The sequence below is a fragment of the Falco punctatus genome (genome assembly GCF_963210335.1).
Source record: "Falco punctatus genome assembly, chromosome: 1".
Lineage (NCBI taxonomy): Eukaryota > Metazoa > Chordata > Aves > Falconiformes > Falconidae > Falco > Falco punctatus.
The window spans coordinates 34,553,121-34,566,495 of record NC_137580.1 but is presented as its reverse complement, the minus strand read 5'-3'; the positions used below and the strand labels follow the sequence as shown (position 1 = coordinate 34,566,495).

The 13,375-nt window shown below is 34.3% G+C and overlaps 1 protein-coding gene across 1 annotated transcript in view; it reads left to right on the top strand.

Moving 5' to 3' along the window:
* Nucleotides 1-13,375, top strand: part of NCAPG (non-SMC condensin I complex subunit G) — a 30,292-nt gene that overhangs the window by 3,131 nt on the left and 13,786 nt on the right. The window contains exons 5-13 of the mRNA XM_080371887.1: nt 545-690; nt 1,629-1,713; nt 4,661-4,853; nt 7,101-7,250; nt 9,533-9,673; nt 10,622-10,745; nt 12,016-12,105; nt 12,267-12,446; nt 12,892-13,002. Of these exons, the coding sequence (XP_080228013.1) occupies nt 545-690; nt 1,629-1,713; nt 4,661-4,853; nt 7,101-7,250; nt 9,533-9,673; nt 10,622-10,745; nt 12,016-12,105; nt 12,267-12,446; nt 12,892-13,002 (1,220 nt within the window). The remainder of the gene's footprint in view (nt 1-544; nt 691-1,628; nt 1,714-4,660; nt 4,854-7,100; nt 7,251-9,532; nt 9,674-10,621; nt 10,746-12,015; nt 12,106-12,266; nt 12,447-12,891; nt 13,003-13,375) is intronic.

Genomic DNA, 13,375 nt, shown 5'->3' with positions numbered 1-13,375 from the left:
TTTGTCATGGCTTTCAATGTTAAAGAATGGTCAAGAATATAACAAAAAGCATTATGTGAGAGTTGTACTGTTAGAGTTTATTAGACTTAATGGATATTGAAGTTTTCCACTCACAGGAAAATTTGAGGATCCCCTCAAAGGTAAATGAGGATGTATAGCTAGTGACTAGAGGTCATAAGTAGCCAACATTTGGAAGCATGGTGGGATTTTTTTTTTGTTGTCCCGTAAATTAAAAAGTGGGGTTTTTTTGTAGGTGGGATCTAGAATAGCAATTTTCAGAGTTAGTAACTGGAGATCCTACTTATGACTGCAAATATTATTTTCATAGATTAATTCCTTTTGAGGTCATAGTTCAGCATGTGAATGCATAAAATCTTAGGGCTGGGACTGTAAACTATTCCCTAAATTTGTGTGAGCTGGGCAGGGGTGATGGAGGTGTTTTAATAACAGCTGCTGATTTTTTAAATTTATTTTCGGTATTCCCTGTTTTCCTGTGACGTTTCAAATTCTTCTGAAAAGCTTATTATGACTGTTTCACTTCCAGTCTACAACACATTGCTTGAAAATGATTCAAATTCAGAAGTGAGGCGTGCAGTGCTGTCATGTATTGCTCCATCAGCAAGGACTTTGCCAAAAATTGTAGGCCGCACTATGGATGTAAAGGAATCTGTCAGGAAGCTGGCATACGAGGTGAATTAGATCGCTTTAATTTCAAAGACTGACTTCAGAGAAAAGCTTTGAATTGTTTATTATATTTGACTGGTTAAACACTCAGAACAGTTAAATAATTTATTTTCCTTTACCCAGATTATGAGGAGGAGTGATTTAATGTGAGTTTTCAAGTTAAAACCCATAAAACCCTTGAACTTGATTGCAGAACTTGCTTGATAGAACTCTGCTTTTGAGGATCAGACAGTAAAAGTAGAAAACAACAGATTGTATTCTTACTTTATATGTATGCATTTTGTGATGTTTGTGAAACAATTTTTCTTTTCTGTTATTACATAATAGATAATTAAGTAAAGTTAGGTTCACAGCAATACTAGTGTAAAAAAATTTACATATTTTGATATTACAGTTTTGAGAACTATCAACCATTATTTAGGTTTACATGTGGAGGTAAGGGTGGGAAGGTATGCTACCATGTATGTTTCTTATGTAGGCACCTTATGCAAGAGCTTCAAGTAAAATGTTCAATTTTTTCATACAGAACCATTTTCTGCTCTTTCTCAATCAGATTAAATTCTGTTTTTTAGCTGAATCCCTATGTTAGTAGGCCTTCAGAAAAGTACATGCTTCAGTTAATCCATTGCAGATATTCATTGCTCTTAGAGCTTTAAGGAGAGAGAGTAGTTTTTGTGTCCTGGTGTTGCATTTAAGTGGAGCTGCCAAGCTTCAAAGCCATTTGTTAACCTATTTCTTAACTTACTTTATTTTACATTTTCTTCCATGCACAAGAATCTGCTTGTTAATGCACTGGTACGATGCTGATGGCATAGGTATTTACGGGCTTTTATTGACTTATGATTTCTGTGAATGGATAAGACAGAGTTGAAACCCACAGGTAGTTAATGAATTCAGTTTTTATTATTTGTAGAAATACATTTTAATGTCTTAATTTTTTTAAGGTTTTGGCAGAAAAAGTTCACATGAGAGCTCTGTCAATAGCACAGAGAGTAAAATTGTTGCAACAAGGACTTAATGACAGATCTGGTAAGAGATTATCTTTTTCAACATCTTAATACATGTTTAAGAAAGAATACTTTCTAATCTTTTATGAATGATTCATGTGGAAGCTGTGATATCAATAATAAGGAGTGCAAAGGGAGTCATGAGGTACCAGGAAATGTTTAAGCACAAGAAATTCTGCTTGCTGCTTTGGTTTTCCAGTCCCTTTATAGTGGACAAAGCAGAAAAGGACTGTACTTTCAAAAGAACTTGAAAGCCATTGGGCTCTAAAATAGGACCAAATGCTATTAAAATGAAAAAACAAGTGTGATTAAACACAGAAGTAGAAAAATGTAATTATTTCATTCAGTGTATTTTGAAATATGTTTCGTTAGAGATATTTTTGTAACAAATACATTAAAGAATTGAAATGTAAACATTAATATCAGATTGATAATTGTTGGAAATATTTCCTATGTGCTTTTGGAGAGAAATCTTCTCAGTTGGTTAGTTTTCTATTTATCTAGCTTTAATATTTTTTAATGAACTTTTGATTGACCCTCATTCATTTCATCATGAAGCAGCTTTATTCTTTTTGATGTCTTTTGTATTGTATTCTTTTTATATAAAGAGTCATTCAGAACGTACCTATAATTGTGTGTGGTGGTGTTGCAAAAGATCAAAAGGTAACATGCATCAGAGCGTGACAATTTTGGCCAGCCTATGTAGAACACAGGGGTTTTTGCCTTTTTTCTTTTTTTTTTTTTTCTTTGCAGCAATGGCAATTACATACATGACTTTGAGGATAAAAGCTGCTAGTTTTACTAAGTGCTACTGTGTTATCAGTGTACTTTGTTTGGAAAGTCTGTACTAAACCCTGTTGAATTTTACTCTGAGAAATTTCCTTTATTAGTGTTGCTTGTGAACTGTGAGAAATGACCTATATAGATATTAACTTAAAGAACAAGACAAAAGTACTGTGTCCCTTGGTAACTGGAGCTCTTAAAGGTGTGTTATGAATGCATGTTTTTATTGATTTACCTTTTTCCTTGGCTAGTTGGGGACCATGTTATTATGTTCTTGACAGCAAAGGAAGAGAGGATCAGCTGACTGCTTTGTTACGCTGTATAGAACTAGACTTAAAAAGAAGTCCTTCTGTATAATAAGCTTTAATAAGCATTTTTTCCCCACCTACCCTGAATTGTTCTATAGTAGCATAATGAAGTTTGTCAGGTTTTGGTTTTGAAGTCCAGCACTGAAAAATCCATGTTGTGAATTACTGTTTATCAGGATACTAGTTTGATGTTTGACCTAACTAGCTGCTTCTTGTCTGCTGGCTGTCCTCCCCCTTCCCTCCCAGTAATGCTTTCTTTTGACTCAGGGTAAATGAGTTTTTGATGTAGTAATTTCTCAAAACTGGGAGGGAAACTACCTTCGCTATTTTTTCCTGTGATCCTTCATTTGTCAGGGACAAGGATTTGTTACATTCCCTCACTGGGAAGGTACAGTGTTTCTACACAGCCTATATTTCAGTGACATTGAGATGTTCAACATAAAGAACTGCTATCTTTTATGATCTAGAGCAGATACTTTCTCTGTTGGTGTCTGTATCTTCCTTAGGATGATTCTTCATCCCAGCTATTGAGGACTTGCTCTTTTTCTTGATATCTAGAATCACAAGGGAAAGTATCTGCTAGGCTATGTAGTGTCACTGATACCATTACCGTCAAATGCTTTTTGCTGGGCAGAAGAGGTTTCTGTTCCAAACTGGCTGCATTTGTATATACGTCCACTAGTATTCCCTCATTTTGATCTGTTTTGTAAATTCTATTATCTCAAATATATATAGCTTTATCAAATTTGCTTATTTGAGTAACTTCTAACAGGAGAGGAACTTGCTTGCTCAAGATTGCTGGGTTGAAATTTTGGATGTTTTCCTGTATTTGCTTCAGAGCAAGGGTTTATAATTAAACAAGACCTAGAAAACAATCTAGATTCTGCTTCGTTCTGTTTTTCAGGGTGCATTCAGCTGTCAATTCTCCACTCTCATTTTCTTTCATTCTGCCACGTTCTACTAGTTTATGCTTTTCACCTTCTTGGAGAGATTTCTCTTTCTTAGAACATTAATTTAGCTCTTTCAAGGCCTTTTTACAGCTCTTTTTGAAATCTTAACTATATTTAAGTGCTGTCTTCTGTTATCGTAAAGGTACGTTTAAGAGGAAAAATGAGTATTGTCAGTGTGTGTGGACTTAATTTCCCTTACATTAGATACTGTTTTCTAAAAGGTCCTAAGAGCATACTTGTATTGATCCCTAGTTATTATGTTTTTACTTCCACCAGACTATTAGCCTTTCTACTTCCCTGCTTAAATCTGTGTGTACATATTAATGATGTATGCATTCTAGATGTTCCCATAAATACTTTTTTCCTTGATTAAATAGGACTCTGCTGATCCAGAAACTCTGTTTCACTGTGGCAATGGGAAGGAGGGACTTAAAGTATCTTTATGTAAATGTCATAATCCAATTCATTCAATTATTCAACACAAGAATTCTGTGTGGCAGTTCAGACCTAAATGTCTGTACAGTAGTATCCTGCTTCCAAAAGTGGCCCATTCTGAAATGCATGAAACAGGGCAAGTATATAACATTGGTTCACCAGAATATTTCCTTGCTCTACAGGAGTTTGTGGTTTGTAGATTTTCTGGGTTGAGGTGCTGTCTTTAGATGTAACAGGTTTTGGATAGAGGTGGGTTTTTTATTCCCTGTGGGGGGAGAAAATGTGTTGCGTCAAAGGTGTAGTAGTGCTTCATAAGTAGTTCTTGTTTAACTGTTAGGCTTTTTTCTTTTTTTTGAGGTAACACTAAGTTCAACTGTGTAATAACTTTTTTCCAGAAAGCCTTCTACAGAAAAAATATTTGTGAAAATATATGGAAAACTTGATATTTTTTGACCTTTAATGTTTTAAACCATTTAAATTCCTGTATTATTAGATGCTGTTAAGGAGGTAATGAAGAAGAAGCTGCTTCAAGCCTGGTTACGATTTACTGATGGGGATGTTTTAGAATTGCTTCATCGACTGGATGTGGAAAACTGCGTAGAAGTGGCCATCTCAGCACTAAAGGCTATTTTTTCATTATCTCCACTTCATGACTTTGTTCAGAACTTTAAAAACCTTGACAGCAGGTATGCAGTTTTCATTCCCAAAAGTTGACTATTTTGTATAAGAATATTAAATTACAGGTGTTAACTAAATGAGGAGCAGACTGTTACCTGTGATAAAAGACTGATATTCTGGTTGTAAGCCATGATGTCTCTCCGGTGTTTGTGTACTGAAGTCTTTTGGGTACGCTTTTTTCTTTTTTAAAATATCCCTGTTCATCAGCTGAAAACGATTATGCCAGATAAGCAAGAGGAAAAGATGAAAAATGTCTTTGACTACTTGTTTTCTGAACACCCCAAAAATCACGCTCTTAGAATTTAAGAGGAGGCAGCAAATTAATCAACTAAACATGTTTTTCTATGTATTCGTATTTCTTAGTCTAATTTATGGTAAGCTGTACAAACAGTACAGGAAATAAAACAAAGGTGATGCTCCAATTTACCTCCACAACTGTAATTTCCTCTCATCTTTTAACCTGTGGTACTTAAAAGCTCTTTTTCTGTTCCTACGCTCTCTGTCTTTCTCCTGGTCTTTCTCACAGATTTTTCTTGTCCTCTTTGGTTTTCCTTCATCCTTTCTGCTGAGCTAGAGGCAGCACAATTTGGGGCTGGTTCAGTTATCCATGAACTGTTTGGAGAATCAATCAGAATGGAATTATTTGGCTTGTATTTCAGTGTTCTTTTGGAGGTATTGATTTGTATTAGCAGAGCTTGACAGAAGTTGGTATCTTAGAGGCTTGTTTTCCTGTGTTAAAGTTTGGTAGCATTTGACTAAGCGAGTTCCTAAGCTATGAAGAGGGTGGCATGATGAATGTTAAGATCCATAAAGCAAAAATGAATGTGTGAAGAAAACAAGAAATAAGAAGTTGTAAGAAATTTCTAAGGGAGGCAAAAAGCGGTGAGAAGAAAGGCTTGAGCTGAGGCAACCAGAGTGGAATGATTATTAACAGTGATAGGAATCTAATCTCGTATGATCAAATGGCAAATTGTCACTGATTAAAAAGTGGTAACAAAAAATGTACTTCATCTTTTTTGGGGAAAATGTGTAATGTCATCATACGAAGTGTCTTGCGTTATAGTAGTAGCTTATGACGGATGCTTTGAAATCAGCTGAAGCTACATGCATTGCACTCCAAAGCAACAGAAGTGGGCCTATCTAGCTTTAAAAAGCATCAATAATGATGAGATAACTTTCTTACAGCCTCTGGAAACGTGCCAATGTCTTAAGAGGTTCAAAGGAAAAAAATATGTAGTTATGGACTTGTCAGTCTGACTTTGATCCTGTACAAAACAAGGCTTCCATTCTAAAAAACTGGGCTAACTGAGAATTTTTTTAAGTAGATCAGGTAGACTAATGACATTTTGGAAAGCGAGTGAAATTATTCAGCTTGTAATGAGATTATTTGACTTATGGAAAATATTAGGCTTTTTCTTGTATGATGTTTCTTCTGAGTACAGCTTGATTGATGCAGTATCAATATGATAAAGGCTTAGATTTTTGAAGTCTGACTTTTTGTTGAATTTACTTTTAAGTAAAGACACTTATCAGATTAAAGGGAAGCCATCAAATGGTCAGTTTTCATCAACATGTTGTTGGGTTTTTTGGTGGATTTTTTTATTTTATGTGTGGCCTAAAAGAACAACAAAGTTGTTACCCATAGTTTGCAGGCAAAATGAGATTCAAGGGAGTGAAAAATACCACTGACGGTGACACTGTCTTTTCTGTTTTGAGGTAGAATTGATGCACAACTTAATGTACTGCTTCTGAAAACAAAGATTATATGCCATGCTTAGTATAGAAAACACTATGCTTATAAAAAGGAGTGGGGGTCCTATGGCTAGTAAACAGAGGATGAGCTTTCAGAGATGCTGAGAGGCAATTCTATTACTTTTTGAATTTGACATACTATGATTGCTACTCAAATACTGTGAAGGTCTTCATGAACAGAAGCTGAAAAAATAATATAATTAATAGTTTAGTTTTGCAGACTTGTACAGTGATAACAACGTTTTATAGTACTTGGGTGGTTGCTCTAGTAGGACAGAAGGACTGAGCAGAATATTCCTGCAAACTTGATTTAAAATACTGAGAAGTGCAGTGTAGCGAGAGGCTCGTGGAGATGGAGCTCTGTGTCCTCACCTAAGTTGTTATTTTTGTCAGTCTTAAAGTATTTCTGTGGCAAATTTTATTTTCATTTTAGGAAGTAATTTCTGTTCATTTGTTGTCTTTGACCCTATTTTATTTATCCCTGTGTATTTATTTTTGTTTAGAAAACTGATTCCACTGGAAGACTTAACACCTGAGAATGTGTTATATTGGAGATGTCTTTGTGAATATCTAAAATCAAAAGGTGAAGAATGTGAAGATTTACTAGAACAGATGTTGCCAGAAACAGCTGTATATGCAGATTATTTATTAAGGTACATTGCATTTAAAAATTAATCTCTTACCACTAAAATATATGTATATATTTTTTGAAGTAGAGAATATTTCTTTTATTCAGCTATTCAGGTTTCCCTTAAAGCCAAAGTTGTGCTTGAACAGTGATTTTTAAAAGTTTTTGTTTTTTTTTAAAAAGACTTTGGAGAAGATTTACTTTTTTTACAAAACAAACTGTGAAAAGCAGATTTATAACTTGAAAACAATTTTTGGAATGTCCTTTCTTATGAATTATTGGCAAGATGGACTGCTAGATCAATAGCATAATTTAAATAATAATAGCATTTAAATAATAGAATAATTGTTTGGTAATATGTAGCTATCCTTTGTTCATCTGTTATGTAGGTGGCTGTGTTTGCAAAAAGCTTGTGGAAGGAGGTTTTTAGAGCTTGCAGAAACCAATACTTGTGAAAATAAAATACAGTTTGGCTGCTGTACTGAAGGGAAGGGTTTTTGAAGCTGAGCGTTCATTCCCTTTTTTCTTCCCCTGCTCAAACAAACTTATGTTTGAAGGCAGTGACAATGCTTCTAAGTGAGCCAATTACAGAATATTTAATTAGGAGGGGAAAAATGAATGTTTTAGGGCCATCTTTTTACCAAAGTGAAGAAAGTTAAATTATTTTTTTGTCTTAGCGTCTCTACTCTAGTCTTAACATAAAATTCGAATAGAATTTGTTTGTAGGCATGGAGAATGCTGAGAAATCTTAACTGAGGTATTGTACTTGCAAAATGTAGAGTGAAGCTTCCTGGAATGATTATAAGTTGGATCTGCTGAAAAATGCATTCTTTTGATAATGTTTCCAATTAAAAATATGCATATTCTTGTCTCACATCAGTGGGTGTAGTATACTAGTAGTACTTATAGAAGTTGTTGCTACTTTTCAATGGGGAATGTGCTAACATATTTCATAAACATTTAATAAATGAAGTGTCTGTGCTTCCTTGGTTTTGAAATGTGGATTGTTTGGTGAATGTAAATTTTTTTTTATTCATAATTAATTTAACAGCCCATAAATCATTTATTCTCCAGAAAAAGGTTTTCCCTTTTTTCCATCTAATTTTACTCAAAATGCCTTCAGTTATCTTCCCGTCCAGGAAGAGGCTGAGTAAGATTAACTAGACTAGTACTTGTCTGTAGTATCAACTGTTAAACTGTTCATTGGTGAGCTGTGTCACCAGTTGTTTCATGTAAGATTTGCAATTGTACAATCCAAGTCTTTATTTGCACTGTGAAAGTATTAGTTAGGAGCAAGGAACTACAAGTCATTAGTACTTAAGAAAAAGATGAAGGTTTCTATGCTTTGTTTAGATACTTCACTATTATGTGGTGCAGGTAATATTATTGTAACATGATCAGAAAGGTGACTACATTGTTGTAATTTCAGATGTCCTTAAGTAGTGGCTACATGCAAAGTTTCTGTCCTAACTTTGAAGACATTTTTTAAATTTGCTAAATTTAATGAGCTGTTGCTGAAAAGTATCTGCAAAGCTGTAGTAAAAGTAAGCTTTTTGACAGCTCTTACCAGTATTTGAATTTTATGTATTACATTATATTCAGTATTGAATTTTGTACATTATATGTTTCACTCCAGATTTTCTGAACATGCATGCTCTAATTGATGGAAAAAATTTTGATAAAAGGACAATGACTCTAGAAAAACAAAGAAACAGAACAAACTGATTACACTTTCCATGCTATGTGGCTGAGTGTATCTGACAACATTGTTGTTCTTCCGTGATGGCATATTTGATCAGATAAAGAATTTAAAATTCACTCCACACTTTAGTGGTAGGCAACGTAAATATTTCTGAACATGTAGGAGAATACAGACTACCTAAATATGCAGAAGAGTAATAGCTGTATATATGAAAAATGGTACACACATTTATTCCTAAGATGTTGTCTTTATGCAGGGGTACAGAACTGAAATCACATGTACAAATATAACTTGTCATTTTCTGTTTCTCACTATTTTGCATTCTCAACTGAGGGATTTTCTTAATGAAGTGCATTAATAGTTTCAGAAAGTTTATACCATATAATGTATTTTAAAATTAATCTGTGAAAAGGAGAACACAAATATGAATTTTTAAGGTTTGTAACTAAGGTAGCTGTTTGTTTATACAGGACAGGAAAGTGGTGGGGTTTTGTTTTTTCTGGAGGGGAGGTGGTTTGTGTTTTGGGTTTGGTTTTTGTTGGGTTTTTTCTTAACTTTCCAACAGTGATTCTGAATGTAATTATGTCTGTTCTATTTGGATTCAGTTACCTTCAAAATATGCCAGTTCTTAGTGAAGAACAAAGACAAGACTTGACTTCTTTTGAAAACCTGATGACAAAAGAATTTATAGGCCAGCAACTGATTCTTATCATAGGCTGCATGGATATCATGGAGGAGGGAGGAAGGTAAACTTAAATATAAAATCTGTCTTATTAAGCTTATGGTACTTACGCCTGTAGACAGGCATAGAGTCTGCTGTAATGCTAACTGGAAAAAAGGCCCGGGCTCTAATGGAATTGTTTCCAAAAGTGTGCCAAATGCAGTCTGGTTACTCTTCTCTAAAAATGAGTTTTAATACAGATATAGCATTGTTTGGGGAGAGAAATTCAGTTGTTTTCATAACATATTCTTGAGATTCTGAAGTTACAAGAATGTTCATTTGGAACATAGTATAAAAAATTAAAGGAGACAAATGCATTGCTTCTCAGCAGATGACAGTAAGTAGCCTATGTGTTTCTTATGTTTTTAAGCCCAATCTACTAATGCCTAAAAGGTTACAGATGTTCTCAATGCCAAGCTGAATTGGAGTGTGTTAACTGAGTCATTCCTATAATTTGAACAGCCTTTTGATGTGAAGTAATAAGTGAATAAATTTGGAAGTTCATGCCATCGCAGGCATTTTATGAAAAATTGCAGTTATGATAGTACAAACAGCAATAATTTCAAACTCTCTGTGTAATCTATTATACGTATGCCAGACTGGCAAAATAGTATAACTTGTAATTTATTATTTTTTTTCCCCCTAGTTTCCAGCCAGGTAATTTCTATGAAAACATTCTACAGTATTGATACTCTGACTATTTTCTGCTGGTATGACCTTTCATTGGACAGTAGTGATACCTGATTAAAAAATTTAGCGTTTTCTAATCGAGAGAAATTAGGCAAAATCAGGAAAAGACAAACATTGCTAAGTGAGAAAATATGTTCAGCAGTTAATATAGCTATAGAGAAATTTCTATTACGAAGTCTTCAACACACTAACTCAGAGTAGAATATTAACTCTTACGTCGTCCATTTTCTTGAATAAGCAAACGGATTGGTTTTGGTTTTGGTTTTTTTTCTCCTTGATGCAGAAATCATCTGTTGGCAACTTTGCAAAAAATTCTCATTCTACCTGCAACTTCAACAGCTCTTATATCCCTGCTTGTGGAAAGGTTACTCATTATTGTTGAGGATGATGACAGAAGGATTCAAGTTGTAAGTAATTCTAAAGGCTCACTGTTTTCTAGGCTCTAACTTTCCTGTATATAAAATGGCCTTTATGAAGCATTGTTACAGAAATATCAGGAGTTAAAATATTTTTAATTTGGGAAAACACGTATGTTCTCCCCCCACTTTTTTCTTTGCGTGGTTGTGTTTAGTGGTTGTCCAAAGATCTTTATCTTTAAAAGATTTGACTGGTGTTGTAAATGTAATCCTTAAATTAGGATTTGACAGCCTGTTTCAGAATCCTTTCTCATATTAGATCCAAACAGTTTTAAGTAAAACATTCAAAGTGAGGATTCAAATTTCTCTTCCCTCCTTCTAGCTGAGATGGGTACTAAAAAAAGTTGTATTTTATATGCCGAAGTCTTTATATATAGCATAATTATTTTAAATAGACTCCTAAAAAATAGATTCTTGGTTTTGCTCAAATATTTTAAATGAACCCTGGATTTACCTCAATCCAGTGGGTAAAGCTAGGATATGGTTTGGTACACGATTACAATGGAAGGACTATGGTAATCGTAACACTGTAGTGCAGCAGTAATAGTAAGTGGGTGCATTTCTGTTATTTTAGTGAAATACACTGATTCAGTACATCCTGTTGATTTTGGTACAGCTTGAGAGGAAGTTAAACTGAGGTCATCTGATACAAGATAAATCAAATTAAGACTGTCCCATCTCATTCAGTCTTAAGTTTTTCCTCATGCTTCATTTCAGTTTTTAAGATAATAGGTCTGACTTTAAAGGAAATGCCTAAAGAACTGAAAAACTCTTAGCCTAGTTCTGCTTCTAGTTCTATGGATGTATTTGGCTTGAAATTAAATTGCTTACGTGGCTTCTTATACTACATATGGTGGTTTATAGACCTTTAAATGAGTGTTCTTAGTTGTATTTTGCTTGAAGTAGTAGCAGATGAAAAACCTTACTCTCGTTACCACTAATTCTTTTTAAAGCATGTGTTCAGATGTGGAGGAGATGGTGCCTGTTAACTGTTGGCATAGAAACTGCTTAACTTATTCATGCATATACAGTCTTCTGCTTTCTTGCTTGCCTAGGTAAATGGTAGAAAACAGTAGGCTTTCATGCTTAGACTGTTGTCAAAATGAGGATTTATTTGCAGTGAATTAACTGTTAAGGGGAACTACACAGCTGTTCAATACTTTTTCAGAAGGATGGTTATTTTAAATTTGGAAAGTTATATGCTTAGTGTCTGACATTTGAGCTAAAATTAATGGCGTTAATGTACTGTTTGTAACAATAGATCGCAGAAATAGTATCAGAAGTTCATGAACCAATTATTACAGTCAGCCAGCCTGTTGATGCTGCTGAAATAAGAAAGCGGGAGCTTAAGGTAAGCAAGACTGTAGTTAACAAGAAAAATATTTCAAGCTCATTTATCTATTAAGAGTTTTATATAGTAGTGTGTTATTGGCTCATGTCAGTAGTGTATCGTTGGCTAATACCACAAAGGTGATAGTATTACATTAATTTTCTTTTTATTTTGTATTTCAGTTGGCTGAAGTAAAAGTGAAACTTTTTGAAGCAAAAGCAGCTTTGGAAGAATGCATTAGTCTGCAAGATTTTAATAGAGCATCAGTATTAAAAGAGAAAATATCTGAGTTGGAACACATTAAAAATGATCTGATAAAAGAAGCAGATCAACCTGAAATTAAAGAAATGCATGTGAAGAAGGTCTCTTCCTTTCCTGTATTCCCAAGTGCTGTTTATGTTTTGATGTTTATACATAGCTTTAAAAGAAAGTGTAGTTTGGCCTTGTATCATGTAAATTTTTTAAATTGGAAAGGTACACTTAGGGTATTAGTATTCTCCTGTATGTGTAGAAGCTGATGATATGCTCTAGCAAACAAAGAAGTGCAGTTAAACTGCTCTTTTATCCTTGACTAATTAAAGAATTCTGAAAAAGGTCTAGTTTTCATTGCTTTTACTCTTAACTTACTGAAAACATGAACCTGAATCTCTTATCATTTATAGACAGATTTTGATTAATATTCTTGCACAACAAACGTGGACAGGAAATACTTACTTGGGTAGGGAAAAATTGTTTAATGTCCCCATGCTCCTTGTCACAGCCATCATTTGTATTAATGTTTTTTTCTTTTCCCTGATCCAATTGAAGGATGATCCTGAAACACTGTTGAAGTGTCTGATGATGTGTTATGAGCTTCTGAAGATCATGTCCCTTTCTAAAGGAATTGATCCAACCATTAGTGAAATCATTGAATCTCTGGTACGTAGGATTAAATACTGTTTACGTTATAATAAAAATGGATGCATCATAGCTGGCCTTTACGTGCTGGCAGGATGGTTTGTGATTATTTCACAATCACTTTGCTGTATCTGTCATGCTGTGTGGTGCTTCTGAGCTTTCCCAGAACCTAGTGTCTTGGAGGTGCAGTCCAGATAACACTGTTCTGAGCTCCTCTGCCAGGACTTGTTGTGGCAGAGTCATACTAAAATAAAACAGGAATACGCTAAATATTTGAGTAACATAACAGTGTTAGACAGTGCTGAGTTATACTGTGCCAAGTGTGTACTTAAGCATCTGTTTACTACCCTTGCTGGTACTTTAATTACTTGGATTTTCTATCAGCCAAAGTTAT